The sequence below is a fragment of the Cotesia typhae genome, unplaced genomic scaffold, assembly GCF_013202065.1.
Source record: "Cotesia typhae breed Kobodo isofemale line unplaced genomic scaffold, CoteBio_Ctyphae scaffold_70, whole genome shotgun sequence".
Taxonomy (NCBI): Eukaryota; Metazoa; Arthropoda; class Insecta; order Hymenoptera; family Braconidae; genus Cotesia; species Cotesia typhae.
The window spans coordinates 1980919-2003433 of record NW_027423780.1 but is presented as its reverse complement, the minus strand read 5'-3'; the positions used below and the strand labels follow the sequence as shown (position 1 = coordinate 2003433).

General features: G+C 30.7%; 2 protein-coding genes across 2 annotated transcripts; both read right to left on the bottom strand.

The window, feature by feature from the left end:
* Window positions 1–3133: 3133 nt before the first annotated feature.
* On the bottom strand, window positions 3134–8989 carry LOC141537267 (uncharacterized). Its single transcript, XM_074258147.1, has one exon. The coding sequence runs from the start codon at window positions 8951–8953 to the stop codon at window positions 3959–3961; it is 4995 nt and encodes a 1664-aa protein (XP_074114248.1). The 5' UTR covers window positions 8954–8989; the 3' UTR covers window positions 3134–3958.
* An 8773-nt stretch (window positions 8990–17762) lies between these two features.
* Window positions 17763–19553, bottom strand: LOC141537178 (uncharacterized). Its single transcript, XM_074258024.1, has 3 exons — window positions 18806–19553; window positions 18045–18641; window positions 17763–17857 (listed from the first exon to the last, which is right to left on the bottom strand). The coding sequence occupies exons 1-3, from the start codon at window positions 19281–19283 to the stop codon at window positions 17763–17765; spliced, it is 1170 nt and encodes a 389-aa protein (XP_074114125.1). The 5' UTR covers window positions 19284–19553.
* Window positions 19554–22515: the final 2962 nt, after the last annotated feature.

Sequence of the window (22515 nt, the reverse complement as noted above, 5' to 3'; positions counted from 1 at the left end):
TTATATGATAATAGCTTTACCTGCATTAATTAATTTATTTACATATTTCTAATTTTGCGCGGGAAAAGTTCAATTTTAAAATTAAGAATGTATTAAGAGGCGAGCAAAAAATTACACTTAACAAAAAGATATGAAATCCGAACAAAAACAGTTTCACTGTTAAAAATTGCGCCAAGTCCACGTTCATAAAACTCATCTTAATAACATCTGCACTTTGGAAAAAAAATAAGACTCGTTACAATAATTTTCATTCTATACAAATAAAGTTAAATACAAAAAAGTACCAAGAAACCGTCATAATGTTGAAAAAATTGAAAAAAATTTGTTGAAAATTTAAAAATTAAGAAAAAATTTTTTTATCGTACTTGGCTCGCGTCACTGAGTACCCCAAATTTTTTCGGACGAATTTCAACCTGAGAAAAAACGATTTCGCTTAAATTTATGTAATGTAAATATGTATAATTATATATATATATATTATATCTTATCAGCTCTAATTATATAATATATGATTTCATACATTGTTATGTTTATAGATTCACATCAGTGAAGTATACTCAACGAATTAAAAACACTGCTTACTGGATTAATATCAGTTTCAGTGAAAAAATCCGTTTCGAAAATTTTTTTCAGATTTTTAGTGAAAATAACTGTCAATATGGTAGTCTGGTGAAGATATCTGAAATAACTCAAAATTTTTTAATTCAATTTTTTTCAGTTCCGTCATTCAGCTTTCATGAAGAAACTTGATCGTGCTTCGTTTAATTGTAATTAATACGTTTTAATTGGCAATCACACCGCATTTTCTCAATTTAGTCAGCCATATGTTTTATTTTTTAGTCAACTCAATTTTCGCAGTGATTCCACTACAGAGTCAACGTATGCAGGCGTATTCACTTGTAAGCAAATTGCATAACCGAACAGGAGAGGGCGTTTTATTGAAATCATAAACGATGTGCGGAGAATTTAAAAATTTCAAATAAAATACGTATGCCATGTTGATTTTACCTAACTTTTGTTAAACGTATCATAAAATAATATTTCATTAATTACATTTATGGATTTTATAGGTTGACTTACTTATAAATGTTGAAACATTAAAAGGATGTTCATGTACCCTAAAAAAATTTAGGGTACTCAATGACGCGCGCCAAGTACGATAAAAAAATTTTTTCTTAATTTTTAAATTTTCAACAAATTTTTTTCAATTTTTTCAACATTATGTCGGTTTCTTGGTACTTTTTTGTATTTAACTTTGTGGGGGTCAGTCCTCACGTCCACTCCACAAGTATTAATTTAAATTATTTAAATTATTGCCAATTAGTAATGTAAATTATTTATTCCTAATGTGCAATCATTCAATTACTAATAGCTTAATGACGTCATACATTTAGTTTATGCTCATTAGCAATATAGTTACTTCATTATCAAAATAGTTAAAATTTTAGTTAATAATTTTAGGTATTATAATAATTTAAAACATACAGCATTATTGTGTTAATAATTATGCTGTATGTCTGTCATTCAAGTAACATCACCATAAATTATATTTAAAATAATTTTTTTAAGGTGATGTTTTACAGAGAAAAACCCAATCTGAGAATTTCCCAAGGCTGTTATAAACTGCAAGATTATTGCATTGTATTTTTTTTTTATGTTTATAGTTATTGCTCGGCAGATGTTGGGAAATTTGGTAGACTTGGTTTTAGAAATCGGCTAGACATAATTATAGGATTATAATATTTGTAATGAAGTTCATGGGTCTTCCGTAAATCTCTATCTGTAAAATATCAAGTAAATACTCCTCCTTTATTATCTTCCACGTGACAATTGAAGGATTAGGACTCGGGTCAACTGACCAGAGCCTCGAGCCCTTCAGGTCATTAAAATTCACTCTTACTCGTCTGTCTCTCTTTTTTCCTATCGCTATCTCTTTCTCTTCCTTCTAACTATACCAATTCTCAAAAAAATACTCCTTCTACTCTTGTTTTCGCACATCTACAACTTTGACCTACGCCTACTCTAAGGCCCTACTATTACTTACTCTCGTTACACTCTGTACTCCCTACTCCTAAATACTCATGTTACTATACCTATAGGTACCCCTCCTCCTGATTAAAGGAGAGGTACTGAAAAACTTGTCATCTATTAGGGACTTACTACTAGACTACTGACCCATTAGCTTCAACTATTAATTTACACGCGTGTACTTAGTCTTAACATCTTTTAAATAAAATTAATAAACTTTAACTTCATATTTTACTCAAGGCGCCCTCACTTCCCAAAACTTTTTTTTGTATAGAATGAAAATTATTGTAACGAGTCTTATTTTTTTTGCAAAGTGCACATGTTATTGAGATGAGTTTTATGAACGTGGACTTGGCGCAATTTTTAACAGTGAAACTGTTTTTGTTCGGATTTTAATAACTTTTAAACGGCTTGACCGATCAATCATCAAAACTAATTAGCTCTCAATATCAAAAAACCACATCGATCGCTATCAAGCTCGTCAAAATCGGTTGACTCGTTCGTGAGTTATCGTTGTCGAAAAAAATCGACAATAAGTGTTTTTTTCGGATTACACCGAAATTTTTAGTCTAATCAATTTGTGTTTGAAAGTATATCATAGAATTTGAAAAACTGCGTCGAATGCCGCTAACCGCGTGAAAATCGGTTTATTCATTCAACAGTTATTGCGGTTTGAAAATTAAAAAGATAGTGATTTATTAAACCCCTATCAAACTTTTGAGCTCGGAGAGCTCAAAACTACACGAAAATTAGATTTTTGAGCTCGAAAAGCTTAAAAACATAATAAATACAATTTCGAGCGCTTGATTACGAAAGTAGCCGGAAGTTGCAGGGATGGTCTTCAGGGTCAACCGTTTTTCTAATTTTTTCCATCTTAGTGATATTATTTTTTACGTTTCGCTAAATTGACAAACGGCTCAACTTAAATATTTCAAAGTTTAAAGTTTAGAAATAGCCAAATTCAGAAGTAGTGAAAAAACTGTAATCATAGAAACCTACCCGAATTAATGCACGCAATTGTACATACAGACATAGTGACAACATCGCAGGTGTAACCAGGGTAGCTTGATGTGACCTTCAAACGTCGATATCTGATGAAAACTTAATTATTTCAAAACGAGGTGAAACCAATAACTTTCCCATTTTTGAAAATATTTAATTTTGCTGGTGGGAAGTTAAAAAACTGATTGATGTCGTGAATTTTTACGCAAGTTATCGTGTTTCAAACAGAAAAAAGTGTTGATTGACAGGAATTTTTTTCCAATTATTTTAATATTTTTTTCTGGATCTCTTATCTTCAATTGATTTTCACTAGTGATAGAATTAATTTCCATTATATCATCTATCAAATGTTGCGCAAATTAATTAGATTACGTGCATTACCAATCGTGTGATTCATTAAATAGTTGCGAAATTGAGTCAATACAAATTTTTCAATCGTCAAGCAATCTCTGATGCTTCGCATCATGACTTGTGAATTTTGGATTTCATTAGGGCTTCACAAATTTTGACTCGATTTAAAAATAATATAATTTATTCAAAACCAAGGCGAGATCGTGGCAAGACAGTACAAGATGATATTGCAAATTACTCATTGTCCAAGATCAATACGACTTAAATTTTAAATTCAAAATTAAGACACGATTAAAAATTTCGAGATCAAGACAAGACTTTCTAAATCTCGTCGTGTCTCGGCTTGAGTGAAGCCCTAGATTTTGTACAATTATCAAAAAAAATTATTAATTTTTCGCTTGGTAAGACTTTGTTTCGGAACAAACCACAATTTTTTATTAAATTTGATCAAAATTGATAGAGGTTCATTTGAACTATTGGTGGATTTAACATAGAATGACCTACACATAATTTTTACATTCAAACAATGTACCAATGAATATAATTTCTATTGCATTCATTACATTCCAAAAGTGAATCAGTTTTTTTCTTTAATTTGTATGTTTTCAAATTGTTGTTCATTGGTATTATAATATTTGTAATATACGTTTTTGATTTTAAGTAATATACGGGTTACATAATCCATTTTTCGGTCATTATTCGCATTGGTCACTGCATCCACTTTACAAATAATCAGATGACGCATTTGTGCAATAGATGTACTGAAAGTACCGTCACCGTCTAATTCATTAATACAACTGCATACTTGAGAAAAAACGGATTCAATTAAATTCACATGACTGTTGTCACTTGGGGGTAAGCCTACACCAAGAAATTCTATTGATACATCATTATGTGAATATTCATTTTGATTGCACATTTTTCTAAAGTGTTGACTGAAATCATTTATGAAATCATTTAACTGGTAATTATTTCGTAAAGCTCTTTTTGATTTCTCAATAGCATGTTCAGCTCTAATTTTCAATTCATCCATTTTAATTGAATAGCCAGTCATTACCTCTAAGCCGCAGAGATCCATCACGTAATACATTAGACTATTATGGATTAAAAACTTTTTCATAATTTGAAGAGAAGAGCGATTTTTAATGGTTGGTATCACAAGCCCGGACTTGTTTCGAGTTAAACAAAATGTCGCATATACAGAATTATAAAGTCCAATTGAAGTAGCTAATTCTTCAATAGAAGGTTGAATAGTACATTCATTGATAAATAAAAGTAGTTGGTTATCGTCAATAACTTCACGGAAATTGTAACATGGTTCAATACGATTAGTAAATTTGAATATTGATAGCCTATCTTTAATTGCTTCATCAGCTTCAATTTGAGGAATCTGATTAGAACACCCAAAGATAAAACAAATTGGAGTAAGTTTTTGATATCCTTTATACAAGTCTCGTTGATCCATATGATCTTCACCAGTTATTGTTTTAAGTAATGATTCTTCCAATCGACGTACTTCTTTAATGCAAACAACGTACGATTGAAATGCTTTTATTAAATCTGGTGATGGAGATGCTGCAGTTGCAGCTGTTGCAAGATCTGATAGTACATTGAATACGCTAGGTTCAGCAGCACGAATAATCAAATTTGCAAGGAATGATTTTCCACATCGTGGTTCTCCATAGTACAGAGTAAACTTTCGACAATTATTGAATGGTTGAAATAAAAGAGTGCAGTGTTCTAAGTAATCTCTTATTGTTTTAGTATCAAAACGGAAAATAATCGATATACTTAGTAATGCATTATACATACAAATGTCTAATGATTGCGAAGATTCATTCATAATAAAGGGATCTTTTTGACTGTTATGGCTATTAGAGCCAGCAGAATTTTCATTTAAAGCGATCGTTTTAAAATCATAATCCGAAGTCAACAACGATGCACTTGATGACACAGTTGATGATGAAATGTTTTGGAACGTTATATTAAATGCTCGACGGAAATTTTCGTTCGTTTCACAGGTATATTGACTTAAATCGAATTTCTCCTTTATTAAACCAAACGGATCACCTTGTAAGGTAACGGATATTTTTTCATGTTTTGATGATATGATGGAATCATTTAATAATTTGCTATTTCGAGACCGTCTTGTAATATTAAATTTTACACGAATAATGTCATCATCAGAATTATAATATTCCACAAGAGCCCAAATGAATGCGAGAACTAGCAGGCGTTTAGATGGTCGATATAAGTATGAACTTACCATATTTTCATACAAATCATGAGAATTTGTATATCGTTCATATTCAAATTGACTACTACGTTTACCACCAATCGTTATATATAAATTGTTTATGTCACTTTTATAAAGATTATTGAATACATTGGTCAGTGAAGGCGTGGTCACTATAAAATTGTTTTCTTTGATTAATGAATCTATACAATGAGCTATAGCTATTATCGAATCACAATCAATGCAATGATATTGCATAACTGGTAATAGATAAAATAATTCATCTTCATTTTGTGGGCTTTGATCCTTAAGTATGCGATTTGTGAGTGTATTAATTGCAAGTGAACGAGTTTGTTTATCAAATACTGACTCTCCAATTTTCAACAAACCTGGCACCATCGTTGATAAATAAAATAATTTATCTTGTGATGATAAATATGTGTACATTAGATTTTTCCAATTATCAATTTTAATTATCAATTCATCATTAACAATACGTAACTGTGCTTGATAGTTATGTCCATTGACATTGTTAACAGTTGCCATAATATTTAAGTTGCTACTTCTGCCATTACTACCTTTGCTATGAGTATTATTAGCTCTTTTAATTTTTCTATTGTTATTATTATTATTATTATTATTATTATTATTATTATTATTATTATTGTTGTTGTTGTTGTTGTTGTTGTTGTTGTTGTTGTTGTTGTTGTTGTTGTTGTTGTTGTTGTTGTTGTTGTTGTTGTTGTTGTTGTTGTTATTATTTTCATTACTAAAGGTAAGATTTTCTTCTAAGCTAGAATTTTCATAGTCATACTTGTTTTGATCATCATATACATCATATTTACCCATATTAGCGTCGCTTATCCCCGTCGGAGGTAAAATACAAAAGCTGCTTGCATTTTCAAAATATAACTGTGGTATTCCACTCATATAAAGGCCAGTGATATTATTAAATACACCTCGTAATGTACAAACAAAATAGCGATACTTACCAAAGTGAATATTTTTCACAGGAATGTGTTCGTTTACATAATTATACCATGCATTTTTTATAATCTTCATTGCTAAATTTCGACATTTTGATTCAGTAATTGACGAGTTTTTATTTGCAAATATCGGTATTATATACATTTGCAACTTATCGTACATGAATCTTAATTTGCTATTCGCGGTAGTATCACTAACGAAATTTGACATTTTGTATTCGATATATAAAGGATCTTTATAGATGTACATCACATTGTTGTTCATAACGTTACGATAAAATAATATTAAGTAACGACGAAAAATGGTAGTAACAATTTCTTCCAACATTAGGTCTGTTAAATGCTTGTATAGAGGTAATTCATCATGTAAATATAAGCGGCACAATTCATCGAAAAGTAATACATCATAGCTGATTGACGTACTAGAAACGAAACTAGTTGAATTATTAGGATTTTTTATACGTTCACGACTTATATCATTTGCAGCTGAAATAAGTGAGTCATTAATCAATCGAGATTCAACTCGGCGTCGCATAAACACTGAAGTTGCAAGTTGTTTTAATATTCGCAACGGCTCGGGGAATATACGTCCTAATTCAGCCATACAGTCAACGTCCGTCAAAGAATCAAGAATCCAAAGTAACTGTCGATTATCATAAGTATCGTATGCAGTTACAGCTTGTCGAATTACTTTGAAAATCACTTGCTGATTATCGGAAATTATCATTAATTTTTGTGTCGTATACATTACTGACAGAATTAATATATAAAATGCATATCCAGCTGAGTTGTCAGGCTCATGACAAAACTGAATCAAGTAATTTAAATAATAATAAGTCTCCTTAAAATTAGTATGATTTTCCATGGTTCGGTCTTTAAGTTCATTTTGTTCATACTGCGGAACTAGTGGTAATGCATTGGTTTCGGATATGTTAATTTGATAAACATGTCTAGCAATATTTCTTCCAATGCTATCAAGCGTAAATAAAATATCACGCTCCAACTCAGTGGCTTCAGTATGGACATGATAAACGGGTTGTTGGAAATGATTAATGTTTTTATTACAATTTTTATAATTTTCTTGCAATAAATTTTCAACAAACAGCTGGAAATTCTGGTTATTGCTTTCTAATATAAAATTTCTGTGACTACGAATAAATGCAGGGATTTCACATGCTTCGGTATTGAACTCGGGACTTAATCTTGTTATATTATGATCATTTGCACTTTCTAATAATTGATTATTTTTTAAAACTGTTATCACATACAATACTTCCGTTTCCATATTATCTGTAATATCCCATTCACGAGATATTTCATCATGACATAATTGTTGCGTTAATCCACCGTGATGATTGAATGTTATTTTTGCTAAAATAATATCTTTTCCAATCTTGAAATTATTCGATAACTGCATTTTAAAATCAATATAATTCATTACAGAAGGAACAATGTTTATGTTATAGTCTTCATTTTCTCTTTGGGAAGATAAATTATAAATATATCCACTATGGTCTGTTGAGTAAGGTAACGGTACACGAGTCATACGACTGATTTCGTATCGTTGAAGGATGAACTGCATATTGTTCGTTTTTGATTTATTCAAAGTATTAAGGATGTATTCATAAACATTTATAGACACTGATGCATTTATATAAATATGAACACTGCAACTATGATCTTGTGAACATGCTATCGCATTGTTTCGAAAATTTAAAAATGATAGATCCAAATATAAATTGATTTCCTTCCATATATTAAATAAAATATCTTCATAATATAAAACGCGTCGTTCACTGATTGTTTTTGATGTGCATGATTTGGTTTTACATTGTACACAATCTAAAATTAACGTTAATGTTGTGACGTAATTTCGAGTCAAGTCAAGAGATAACGCATGCCCAGTTAAATGAAAAAGATCGTGAAAATTTTTCAGTGATAGAGGAATGGTAGGCACAAAGTATGAAGTTTTCTTATTTAATGAATCATACAATACTATTTTATTGCCTTGATATTGATTAACATTGGTGACATTGTATGAATCAAATGTTTCATAAAACAAATTCATACTTGAGGCCATATTAGTGATGTTTCCATCATTTGAAAGTTCAAAAGTTTTTTTTCTCAAGGCTTGATATGAAATTTGCTGTGATAAGTATTCATTATTGGAAGTATTAAGAGTATCTTCATTTAGTAAAGTCTCATTATGATTAGCGCTATTTAGATGACTATGATATAATTGTGCTATCGACGTAATTTGATTACATTGACGTTTTAGATCACACTTTTCGGTGATATCATCGCCGTCATTTATTCTTTTTTCACCAATTATACTATGACTGAAGTCCATTTTCTTGTTGGTAAGAGAATAAACTAGAACACTTACTATTACTACTTATTTGACTTGGAGTATTCTACCTAAAGAGTATTATAAGCATCATAGACTTGCTTGTAATATATTCATAAAAATAATTATTATATTAAACTTATTATACAATACTATGACAATCACATAGCTTTATGATTATTAATAAATTATGACATTAGTATCCTAATACACGATTAAAAAGTTTAAACTGCTTTTAGTCTAAATTTTCTTTACGAGTGTTACCGAGTATAGTATTAGAATATTTTATATTGTCATACAACATTTCTCACTAAAGTCCATTCTATAAATTCATACGCATGTACTATTGTTCGAATAATAGAGAAAGTAATGACCGGAAAGTACACTCCAAGACTCTAAAGAATAGAAGGTAACGTAGACAATAGTTTCAAAGAAACCAACAAATTTAATTTTTTAAATGATCCGAAAATTTCGACAGAGGATGCCAAAATGAAGCTTTTTTTTAACCTATCAAAATCAAAGCTTTCAATATGGATATTTAGTGGTCGCGAACCAGAAATTTACAATTTCTATTTGAATTAACAAATATTTTCATGTTTTTGGAATAGAAAATAGAAAATATTATATTGTGACCTTGAAATATCAATATCGATAATTCTAATTTGGCAGGATCATTATTTTGTTATACTTTGACAAAATTTTTAAGATCGGTTGAAATAAAATTTTTTCGGTTTTTAACTTTCCGCTGTTATATCCGGAATACCGTATATAATACAGAGCCTCCATTCCCGCCGAAAAGTGCAACGCTTGCATATTTAGGGAACAACAACCTGGACTGTACGACAACTCACTCGTGCCTGAAGAATACACATTACCGCGCATTGTCACCCCATTAAAAGAACCAAATGTTTAATTAGTAGCCCCTCTTGTAAATCGCGACCAAGGTGATAAAAACCGAGAACACCATAATTCGAAAGCTTATTTACAAGGTAACAGTTCTGCTTTAAAGCCCGTTTAAGTCTTATACCCTGACACGTATAGGCGGACTTCAATTATTAAAGTAATTAGTCATATTTTCCCTAATTATTCATTTCGATTTCCTTAACGGTATTTCCGAGTTCTGTGATAGTGATTCTTCAAGCCACGATTCGTCTTTACGATAATCGCGATTCCCGCAGTTCCGGTGACCTGGTCCCCTCTCAAATTTCATTTTTCTTTGTGAACTTTAAACGGCGAACTTTTGTTTGCCGGAGTTGTTACTCCAGTTACGAACTCATAAATTTTCAATGTTTATTTTATATTGTTAATAGTTAATTAGTGAATAGTGTAAATTAAGACTTGCTTATCCATAGGGTCATTTAATCAGAAAATACAAACTAAAAACCCGAATCGAAGCGTATCATCATTTCTAAGTTAAAAACCTTCAATTTTCGATTTCCAGTCAGCAGGAGAAAGAAAGCAGCTAAGCAGTGGAAGAAGATAAAGATAAACTTTAATCCAAAGCTGAATCATTATTCGAGTCAGATTCGTAATAGTAAAAGGAGGTTATTATTATTATTTCCGAGGTCGATTGTCTATTCCAAGGGGCCCTCTCCGAGGTTTCAACCTTCGCGAACCTATAACTTAAAACCTAACGATCCTTTCGTTAGGGAAATTCATCTGTTATCCGAACCTCGCATAGTCCAGCTACCTAATTCCAAGATTCTATTTTTCGGACATAACACCGCTAAGAAAATTGAAAATTTTCTGAAATCGGGAAGTTATTAGTTTTGCACCGTTTTCCGAAAATTATCCGCCATCTATTGCGGCGATGGCGAACTATTCTAAAATCTCTTTAATCAAAAATAATAAGCAAAACAGTACTATAAATATTCTTAATGAAACGACGTGAGTATTAATATTTTTTTCCATAAACAATTACTGATAATATTAATAATAATAATCACAATGATAACAATAATTAATAATAAACAAAATAATTAACTTCCTAAACAAAATTAAACTAAATACATAAATTTTCGCGGCATGGCCGTCGACGCGGTCGCGGTAGCGGTGGCTTGCGTCCGTCGATGAGTCCCTCGATGTCGGCTCTCGCTGCCCGCGATACCCCTCCGCCTTCCCGCTTATGATACCTTCTTCACAAAATCTATATTATACTAATTTGTAGAACCATTTTCTTTAATCAATAAGAAAATCGATTTTTGTTTCCTAGTCACTTTTCAGTCGTACTAACGAGTATGCGGTTCAAATGTTGTTTAGGTCAGCAACACGTTTTTTTAATCATCTCATCAATTCCAACTAGTGATTCATTTTATTTGAAAAAAATTAAATAAAGAAAAAAATTACGTTCGATTCAAACGAAATGATACGTCAGTTTTTGTATATATCGTATTTGAACATCAGATGTCCCACTAGTCACGCAAAAAGATAGAAAAATTGTTTTCCCAACCTTAATCTAAATTGTTTAATTTTTTTTTTGTAGAAGTAACCATAAACATGTTGAAAATCATTTAAACTTCTTATAACTGCCAAAAAAATCCAAAATATAGTTTTCAGAATTACTTAACATATGTCCCACCAGTCACATGTGACTGGTGGATTCTGGTTTATAGTCAATACATCATCGAATTTAGTTGAAGTACTGAAATTATATCTTTGTTTCTGTAAGTGATCTTCAGTTAAATGATTAATTTTTTTTTAACCTAAACAATCACTAATTTGGTGATTTTTCTTGTTGAATTTTCTCGCTAGTTATCCTCCCAATTACCCTGAGTTAATAAAACGTTTCCTGTTCATACGGTGTTTTGTAAAAGTTTCTTGTTTATTTAATCATTCCTTAACATCATCTCGGGATATCTCTGATTTGTTTTCAGTAGAGTATTTTAGAATATTTTTAGCACCTGAATGTAATTACGCTTCACGTAATACTTACTGTAACTTCTATTCTTTCCCGCTAAACAAAATTATTTAATTTTAAAAAAGTAGAACGTTTCACGATTTTGTATGTCATCCTTATCCGGAGGCACTGTCGTGCCTCAAGCCAAGTACACGTTCAACAACACACATGAAATGTGTGTGAACGTGTAGGCGCGAGGCTACAGTGCCTTGATTCTTGAGTCAGATGTCAACATAACCTCACTTTATTTTCAACTTGATTTATTTTATTACTATATACATGTCAACACTTGTCACGCGCTTTAAATAGTTTAATTATTAATTCTTTTTATAAAACAGCAATAATTATATAATTTTTTTCATTTTTTAGCGTTATCTTAATTTATAAACTTTTCGCTCCCCCGTTTTTCGATACTACGAAAGATTTTACTAATTTCGGTCGAATTTTTTATTTCGAAGTTGGTACTTTTCAATTTTCTGCGTATAGTATACCACCGAGTATTAGAGTTAGTCCGTTTCCATTTAACGCCTGAGATCCTCTCCGGATAGTTACTCTGTTCCAGATTTTTTATTTTTAAGTTGGTACATTACATTTTGTGAGAATAGTATACTACTGTATAGTATAAGAGTTGTTCCATTCCCATTGAAAGTTTGATAAAATAGGCGGTTAATTCAAATCTAGTCTATTTAAAATTGTAATTTTATTCTATTTTAACGTTTAATTTTAATTATTATAATCAATATTATTGTTATCATTGTTTAACTTAATTATAATAATGAATATTTGTTGTAGACATTTGATGTAAATATATAGTGTGAATTGTTTTCATTACTTTTTCAGCTTTGAACTGGGATACTCCTAAATGTATCCAGCAGGTGTCACTATGTGCCAGAAAGGCGCGAATTTGAATTCATTTTAAATATTATATTAAAATTAATTCAAATTTATTGTACTCATACATAATCCTAATACATGCCCGGCTGTAAGCTGTAATGCTTTTAGATGCACCTGGCATGTCTGAAAAATTAAGCTGTTATTTTGAATTTAAATTCATTGATTATTTCTTTACATGTATTTGTAAAATAATTAACACAACTTTATTATAGAAAACTTTTTATTATTTTATTTTTTTTTAATACTTGTATATTTCTGTCTTTATCATAATTATTGTTATAGAGATATTATTATTATTATTATTATTATTATTATTATTGTTATTGTTATAGTTATGAAGATTATTATTTAATTAATCTAACATCCGGCCCTCAGTCGAAGGAATTCTAAGTAAACACATAGCGACGACTAATATAAATTATAGTAGTTATAATTTTAAAAAACGTGGGAAATTTTAAAGTTAAAAATTCATATGAAATTTTATTATTATCATTGCAATAATAATAATAGCAATTATAATTCTTCCTGTTTAGAAAAGGATGCTAAATTATTAGTTATTAAGAAAATTATTCATTTTTATTCCAAATAGCGCGCGAAAATTCAATTTTCAAAATTTCAATCAAAATTTTATTATTATATTTATAACATCTTATTCCTTGAAGGGGAAGGATGCTATACTAAAATAATAATTATTATTTGTTAATACCGATGTACATACACTATTTGTATGACTTGTATCGTTATAAGTCGACTAAAATTACGTACAGTAAGTCATTTAAGTGTTTCCAGGTACAAATCAAAATTTACTATCAATTTTAAATCACATTATTTTGTTTCGTTTGCTGATAAGACTATTGATTTCTCGAGTGTTAATTTGAATAATAATATGATTAAGACAATGAATTGTGAAAAATTGCCGTAGTTAACAAACGATGGAAATTATCATGCGCAACAATTACTGGCTACCATTAATGATATCGAGTATAGGTTATATATACCAAGCACAAAAAGCTTGCAAAATATTGTACGGTGACTTATTACATGGTGAATAATATAATGATCAGTAAGTAATTTTTTTCTCGACTTCTGTTTTTTTCCTTTCATGTAATTATTATCATTCTCTCTTTACAGTGAAGTACAACGAGAATAAGAGCGTAAAAGATGTGATTGTAACAAAAAATGCGAGATATTATGTATGTAACAACTATTTGTTAGTAAATTATGAATAGAACCCTCTACTAAGCCTGCCTATGTATATGGTTGATAAATCCATTTTTTTCAGTCTCTACAACCCATGCAGGAAACCCCCAGAGTTGACAAAGGGGCCAGGCTTGGGTCAGTACTGGAAAACATAGCTTTGGCGTACCTATATTGGCCCATGCCTGGGCCAGGATGCTTAACCCAGCCTCGGCCATGCCAATGATCACCAAACCTTGGGCCAAGACTGGCTCACCCAGCCTCGGCCATGCCAATGATTATCCAAGTTTGAGCTAAGACTGACTAACCTAGTCTTGGCCATTCATTGGTGACCCAAGCTTGGGCCAAGACTTGCTAACCTAGCCTTGGCCGGCCCAATGATTGCTCGAGCCTGAGTCAGAATTAGATTCCCCAGCCACGGCCATTCAATGGGAAATCCAAAGTTAATTAATCATTAAACAATAGAATTTTAAACAGTAAATATTTATTGCTCAACGAATATTTGTTAGCAAACGTTAAAATTGAAAATTCATTATTCAACCAAAACATTTGCGTATCGTCAAAATTGATATAGTCTTTAGAAAATTAAAATATAAAATTTACAGTTGAATTTTTAATATTGATAATTTTAAACATTAAAATTTATAATAAGATATTAAAAATATACAGAACGATGTACGAAATCTAAAGTAATATAAGAACGTGACGCTTGCATTTTTTTAATAACTAATAAACATTTGTAAAAAAATAGTTAATTTTCATCCAAACACAATATTAAATAACATAAATTATATAAATAATAAATCGTCACACTCGGTCACCATATAGATTTAGCTTATAAGAATGATGAGATGTGCATCAACTCACCGGTCCTATGGTGTAGAGGTTAGTCGTCGGTCTGGGAAGCGCACGGCTCGGGTTCGAATCTCGGTTAGAACGGACGCGATTTTCACTTTATTTCTATAATTAGCGAAAGTTAGATTTAAATCAAGAGTCACGGTCTGAATTTGCGCTAGCTCTACATCAAAATTAAAATAAAAAAATAACACTTACAAAATTCTTTTTTTATCATTTTTTATTAAATGGCATAAACCAGACTTGAAAATTAACTATTATCCAGTTCTGGTAACTAGGCATGGGCCAGTAGTGACAATCAAACGTGGCGCGGTTTTGATTACCTAGCCTGGGCCAAGATAGGCTGACAAGCTTGGGACAGCCTTGGTTAGCAAGCATGGCCAAGATTTGGCTACCACGCATGGACCAGCCTAGGCGATCATACCTGGGCCAATGATAACAACCAAGCCTGGCACCCTGTTATCATCCCAGACTTTTACCAAAGCTAGGCCAAAGCGGGTTTACGAGAATGGGCCAGAGATTGACAGCATTGCGCCAAGCGAGGCCCATACCTGGCCCCGTCGTATTTTCTTGTATGGGAAGGGACAAATTTTAAATACTCTGTGAGAATGTAAAAAACGAAAGAACAAATGCAACGTTTTTTATGAAATATGTAATTTCTGTATTTCTAAATGGCGGAAATTGTAATTAAAAAAAAATTTCAATGTAAATATAATTTCTAAAAAAAATCTTAAATTTACTTTGATGATTTTTTTAACTATCTGTTAAGAAAATCGAAGATTTTCAAAAATCGTGAAGTCATTGGTTTTACCTCGTGTTTCGAAAATCGAGTGCTCATCACGTCAAAAGAAGAAATTTTCACAAAAAGATGTAAAATCCGAACAAAAACAGTTCCACTGTAAAAAATTACGCCAAGTACACGTTCACAACTCTTGATTTACAAAAATGCCAAGGAGAAATTATCATTTTACAAAAAGATGTAAAATAAAAAAAAACGGACCAAGTAGCCGTTATGATCTTCCATAATTGAAAAAATTTTGTGATAAATTTAACGAATAAAAACAATTTTTTAGACGTACTTGGCGTGCGTCATTGAGTACTAGGGTGATTCAAAAAAAAAGAATATTTTTTTTTTCGTTTGGTACTCTGAAAAATAGGTTCCTAGACACCTCTAAGAAAGCCTCTCCAAGCATGAGTTCTTAATTGTAACGGGAAGGTCCTCCTTCTTACAGTTTTCTATTTTTTCTTATTATCAGATAGAAAAATTTATATCTCGCTTCCAACTACTTGAAAAAATATCTTGTTCCTTAGATTTTGTAGGAAATTGAATGCTCTACAAAAAAGGTCTCTTACGATTTTTTCGTAAACCCAACCGTTTAAAAGATATTAACGGTTAAAGTTTGATTATTTTTGGGAAAATTTTTTATTTCTTATGAATTTTATAACTCAATGAAAAAAATCATTATGAATGATGAAACTCATAGTTTTGTAGAAAATTTACTGCTCTATAAAAATGGTCTCTTATGATTTTTCGATCAAGTTGAGCGTTTACGAGATATTCATCGTCAAACATCAATGCATATCAATTTTTCTAGTTTTTGATCAATAATTCGAAAAATTTCAATTTATTCTGTGAGTTTCAAGGAAATTTAGACAAATTTGAGTTTCTATGAATAGAAATATGTTATGAACTATTTTTTTAATTAGTTTTTTTAGTCTTGGACATGTTTGATTACATTAAAACAAAAATTAGTGCATTTTTTTAAATATATAATTCAATTTAGTGTGTTTCACATGTGTTTCACTTTTTTATCGAAGAATTTATTTATTTAATTATCAACTGCCATATAATTTTCAATATTTTCAACATAACGGTACACTTTTACTGTAAATAATTTCCTCTATTGCAGTTTGGGTAGTTTTTTCGATGTTCTTTGATAATTTGCAATAAGTATTGGAATTGCTCTTCATTTTTGTCAAGCATTGATTATACTCACTAACTAATGCAACAGCTCGTTCTGCTGAATCATTAACAACTTTCAATTGGTTAAAGTATTCTTTATTTTCAATGTAACTGTCATTAGTAGGCCACGATTCAATATCTTTATCAAGGAAGTCATATGGTAAATCAAAGATTTTAAAGAGATTTAAAGACTTTTTAGAAACAAAGTCACTCAGACTTTTTGCGTTAATGAATTTAAATCGTTTTTATCAATTATAAATTTTTAGCTTTAGAATCTGTACCGTTACGAGTATTAACAGCTCCAACAATATTTTTTTACTTCCAATGAAACGGTATCGTCAAATAATGATAAAATGGCAAGTTCATCACTTAAATACCATAAATGCAAAATCATTTTTTCACAAGTTGCTGAAGAAATCAATGAATTGATATTTTTGTACTCGAATAAATTTTTCAAAAACTGCAAGTCATGATTAGCAGCAGTTGTTGCAGAAGTTGATGAAAACCAAGCTTTTAAATACAGTGTAACTATAAATATACAAATTTGCCGAAGACCGTCCAATTCTTTATTAGAAAGTTTAAATTCATTTCTGAATAGAAACATTTTTAAACTGTAAATTGCCTTCGCCATCCACCTAGCATGATGAATTGCACCAGGACGTTTGAAAAAATTTCTTCTTGAGGCATTTCTCCAAGGAAAATCAACGACAATTCCAACAATTCTTTATAGTCATCTCGGGGTTGTAGAAACTATCAAAAACAATTAAAAATTTGTCAGAAACAAGAAAATTTTTTTCTTAAAATCGCAGTTAAATCATACCTGTAAGGATTGTGCAATTAAACTAGATATTTCATTTTTTTATCCAAAATGATATCAGCAACAACAGTATCTTCAATTCCAGATTTATAATTAGTTTTATTTATTTCATCCCATGATTTTTTAAATCTTCCGAACATTGGTACGTTTGGCCCAGATGACACAGGCCAATATACTTCAAATGCACTTCTCAATATGATCTCAAAATGTGGTGACGACATGGTAACCAGATTAACTCTCTTCCCAAAGTCTTTTCAATTGCCTTACATGTACCGTTATGAATTCCTGTATAAAGAAAATAGATAACTATCGTTAAATTTAATATTTTCAACAAATTGTAGATTATATTTAAAATCCAAATGAGTAAATAATTCTCAATAATTTCAAAAGTGAAATTCAGTAAGCAATAAAAATTAAACTAGAACGTTAATAATTAAATATTTTTTAGATTAAATTATCATTGATAAGTTACCTGTATTAACTGCCGTCGTGTCAAAACACATCGCCTTAACATAATTAGTAATACCCCATTCACTCAATGTCGATAAAATGGCTGATGTTTGATTGTCTGCCGTCCCAGAATTCATTTTTGGAACCCCAAGTAATTGTTCGGTACCAAATGCAGTTAAAATAACTGGTAGCCGTTCCACAGATTTTGATCCAACAAGGTCATTCAGCATTTTTCCGTCCCAATGCACAACGTATTTATCGTGTGTCTTAAAGTTGTCATTAAGTCCTTTAGCAATGTCTTCTCTTTGAAGCATACGAGCTCGTTGAATTGAACTATAACTGAGCGTTGTATCTTCAATTTTAATACCTACTGCTAGTAAAACCGGAGCAATAATAAACATCGCATTTCTACTGCTGACATTAGCTCGGTCGAGTCCAAAAATGACTTCAGGAGTTAAGACATCAAGTTTTGCTCGTTTTGTCGGAATTGGAGGTTCATACTCTGAATCAGATCCAAAATTTGTAACTCCACTTAATGTATACGTAGAGAACGACTCTGATTTTTCACTTGGAACAATCGCATGACTGGTAGACGGTTGATCTAAGTCTGGAATAAGATCTGTTTTATAAATTAAACGAAGAAAATGTATAGAATTCATTCATTTTGATGACAAATAATTAAGAAAGGACTCCAAAAATTGTCTAGTCAAATGTCATCTAGTCATCTATGAAAAGTTACACTACTACCTGACTTTATAATAATTAAATATCTCAGATACTTACTACTCTCATCTATTCCCATCATAGTTGTGGTTAAGTTTGATACAGGTACATTATTAGAAAGAATCTCTTTATGGGTACCGAATTTTTGATCCAAATACAACTTTCTAATATTATCATCAAGCACTTTTAAGGATTTTTCGCTCACAATGTCGAATAATTGTTCAAGATCAGTCTGAAATTTCATTTCCTTTTGGTTTTGCGCTGAATTCTTTTTATCGAAATTTTTTTGTAATTTTAACCATTGACTGTGATAGCGAAGAAATTTTTTGACTGCATTAGGAGCTCCACTAGTTGGAATCTGATTTTTTCTCCACAGTTCAATAACTTGGTCAACTGAATTTTTAGCACTTTGTTTGATTGAATACTTTAAAATTTTAAGTTGGTAGAAAAACACACGCATAACCTCTTTCACTTTTGGTAACTTACGTTCCGAAATTCTTTGTAGAGGTATTCCGATAAAACGTATTTCTTTATTCATTGTAGGTTAATTGATGATAAATAAATTTATGTGATGATTATAAGACTTATTTAAAATGAATTATTTTATTACGTATTCAAGATGATCAGTTTTAGGAACACTGAAAATACGGTATTAAATGGGTAGATACTGAAGATAGTTGAGAGTAAAAAACATAGATGGCGTTAGTTTCAGAAGACAAACAGAAGAAGAAATGGAATTCAAAACAAAAATCCCCTCGAACGAAAATTTTATGTATATTTTGTGAAAAACAATTTAAAAATACGCACTGAACAAATTTCATAATAATAAATGACAACGCGATTAAGATTTTAAATTATTAAAGATAAAATTAAAAAAATATTATTAGAATAAAAACTTTCAAATGAATTTTTGAACAGAAAACATCTATAGGAGTTGCTTTTATAATAAAAACTCAAATTTGTCTAAATTTCCTTGAAACTCACAGAATAAAGTGAAATTTTTCGAATTATTGATCAAAAACTAGAAAAATTGATATGCATTTATGTTTGACGATGAATATCTCGTAAACGCTCAACTTGATCGAAAAATCATAAGAGACCATTTTTATAGAGCAGTAAATTTTCTACAAAACTATGAGTTTCATCATTCATAATGATTTTTTTCATTGAGTTATAAAATTCATAAGAAATAAAAAATTTTCCCAAAAATAATCAAACTTTAACCGTTAATATCTTTTAAACGGTTGGGTTTACGAAAAAATCGTAAGAGACCTTTTTTGTAGAGCATTCAATTTCCTACAAAATCTAAGGAACAAGATATTTTTTCAAGTAGTTGGAAGCGAGATATAAATTTTTCTATCTGATAATAAGAAAATATAGAAAACTGTAAGAAGGAGGACCTTCCCGTTACAATTAAGAACTCATGCTTGGAGAGGCTTTCTTAGAGGTGTCTAGGAACCTATTTTTCAGAGTACCAAACGAAAAAAAAAATATTCTTTTTTTTTGAATCACCCTATATTGGGTACTCAATGAGTACCCAAAATTTTTTCATTTCTGATAACTGAGCCAGAGAATTGATATAAAAATTGATTTTACGGACAATTTTTTCAGCCCTTCCTCACCAAGTCATTAACCCTACTGATGATCATTTTGATGCAACCATATGAATCGATAACAATTGAAATTTATGCTTGTTTTCATTATTTCACGGATAAGATTGATATTTGTACAACTAAATAGCTTCCAAACATTTCATTCAGATTGAGAAAAAATGAATCAGGTTATTAATTGAATGAACTGTTAGTTAAATTCACTTCATTAGAAAATATAGCATTAATAAATGTTCAAGAAACATCGGAGCCCTATTTTAAAGTAAGATTTATTTCTACTATAAATTAAAAAAAAAACAGGATTTTATCACGAAATTTGATCATTAATTTACTAAGCAATTTTTATAATTAATTCAGTAATCATTTTTCTTGCCACCAGTATATTTTTAACTTCTCGCTAAGACAATTGAAAATTTTTTGAAGGTCACAGAAAACTTACATGAGTATCCCCATGAGGGTGTCACTGTGTGTGTGTGTGTGTGTGTGTGTGTGTGTGTGTGTGTGTGTGTGTGTGTGTGTGTGTGTGTGTGTGTGTGTGTGTGTGCGCGTGCGTGCGTGTGTGTGTGTGTGTGTGTGTGTGTGTGTGTGTGTGTGTGTGTGTGTGTGTGTGTGTGTGTGTGTGTGTGTGTGTGTGTGTGTGTGTGTGTGTGTGTGTGTGTGTGTGTGTGTGTGTGTGTGTGTGTGTGTGTGTGTGTGTGTGTGTGTGTGTGTGTGTGTGTGTGTGTGTGTGTGTGTGTGTGTGTGTGTGTGTGTGTGTGAACCTCCCATAACTTATGAACGACTTTACCGATTTCATCGTGGTTGGCCCATTTGAAAAAACATCAACGAACTTGGATTTTGAATACAATTTTGACCGATTCCGATAGATGGGTTTCAAGATATCTCAAAAAAACCGTGAAAAAATTTCAGAAAAATTTTTGTTTTCAAGTGTCTTTTTGGAATAACTTTTAAACGGCTCAGTCGATTATCTCCAAAAACTAATCAGCTCTTGATCTTGAAAAATCACGTCAATTGCCGCTTGACCAGTCAAAATCGGTTAATTCGTTCAAAAGATATCGTGAACGAAAGAAAACCGAAAAAGTGTTTTTTCGGAAGTACTCCTAAATTTTAACGTTTGATCAATGCGAACTTAAAAATTCTTTACGGGGCTTAAAAACGGCGTTGAATGCTGCCAGCCACTTGAAAATCAGTTCATTCATTGGAAAGGTATTAAAAGTTGTACATTAAAAACGATGTTTAATCAAACTTCTATCAGACATACAGCAATGCTGTGAAGAGGGAAAGAACAGGAGATAAGGTGATTATTGAACTACTGATATTTGACATCAATGAGTTACCTGAGGGATATTATCACGTTATCACGATTCATCTGAAAAAATTTTGGGTACTCAATGACGCACGCCAAGTACGTCTAAAAAATTGTTTTTATTCGTTAAATTTATCACAAAATTTTTTCAATTATGGAAGATCATAACGGCTACTTGGTCCGTTTTTTTTTTTATTTTACATCTTTTTGTAAAATGATAATTTCTCCTTGGCATTTTTGTAAATCAAGAGTTGTGAACGTGTACTTGGCGTAATTTTTTACAGTGGAACTGTTTTTGTTCGGATTTATGAATCTTCTCCGATTCTCACTTGATTTCTCGTATATTATTGGAGTACATATATATTTTTTATTCTCCTAACATTAATAACCCGATGAAAAGAGGATAAAAAACGTACGAGTTTTAGAAAAAAATTTATTTTATGTTCTCTAGTAATTAACACCTAAGTTTATCAAGATCGTGTTAACAGCATTCTTAATTTATTATGCGTGTTTTTTTATTACATATTTTATTTATCCTAAATAATAAATAGTTTAGTATATAAATAATAATGGTTCTAAGGTTAGAATAATATAAATGCTTCTTAATAAATATCTTCATGTACGCATTTTGTACTTGTTCCACCTGTCACAATAAAAAAAATTTTTTTTAATTGTTCCTACGCAGGTAGTCAGTCTAATTCTTTATAATATTGGATGTTCGTAGGATAAATTTTTTATTACTTGATATGATTATAGTATGGACATGACCTAAAATTTTATTTTTTAAAAGCTTAGTATCTTTCCAGTCACACTCAGTCAAACGATGATTACGTTCAGTAGATTTAACTTCTCAT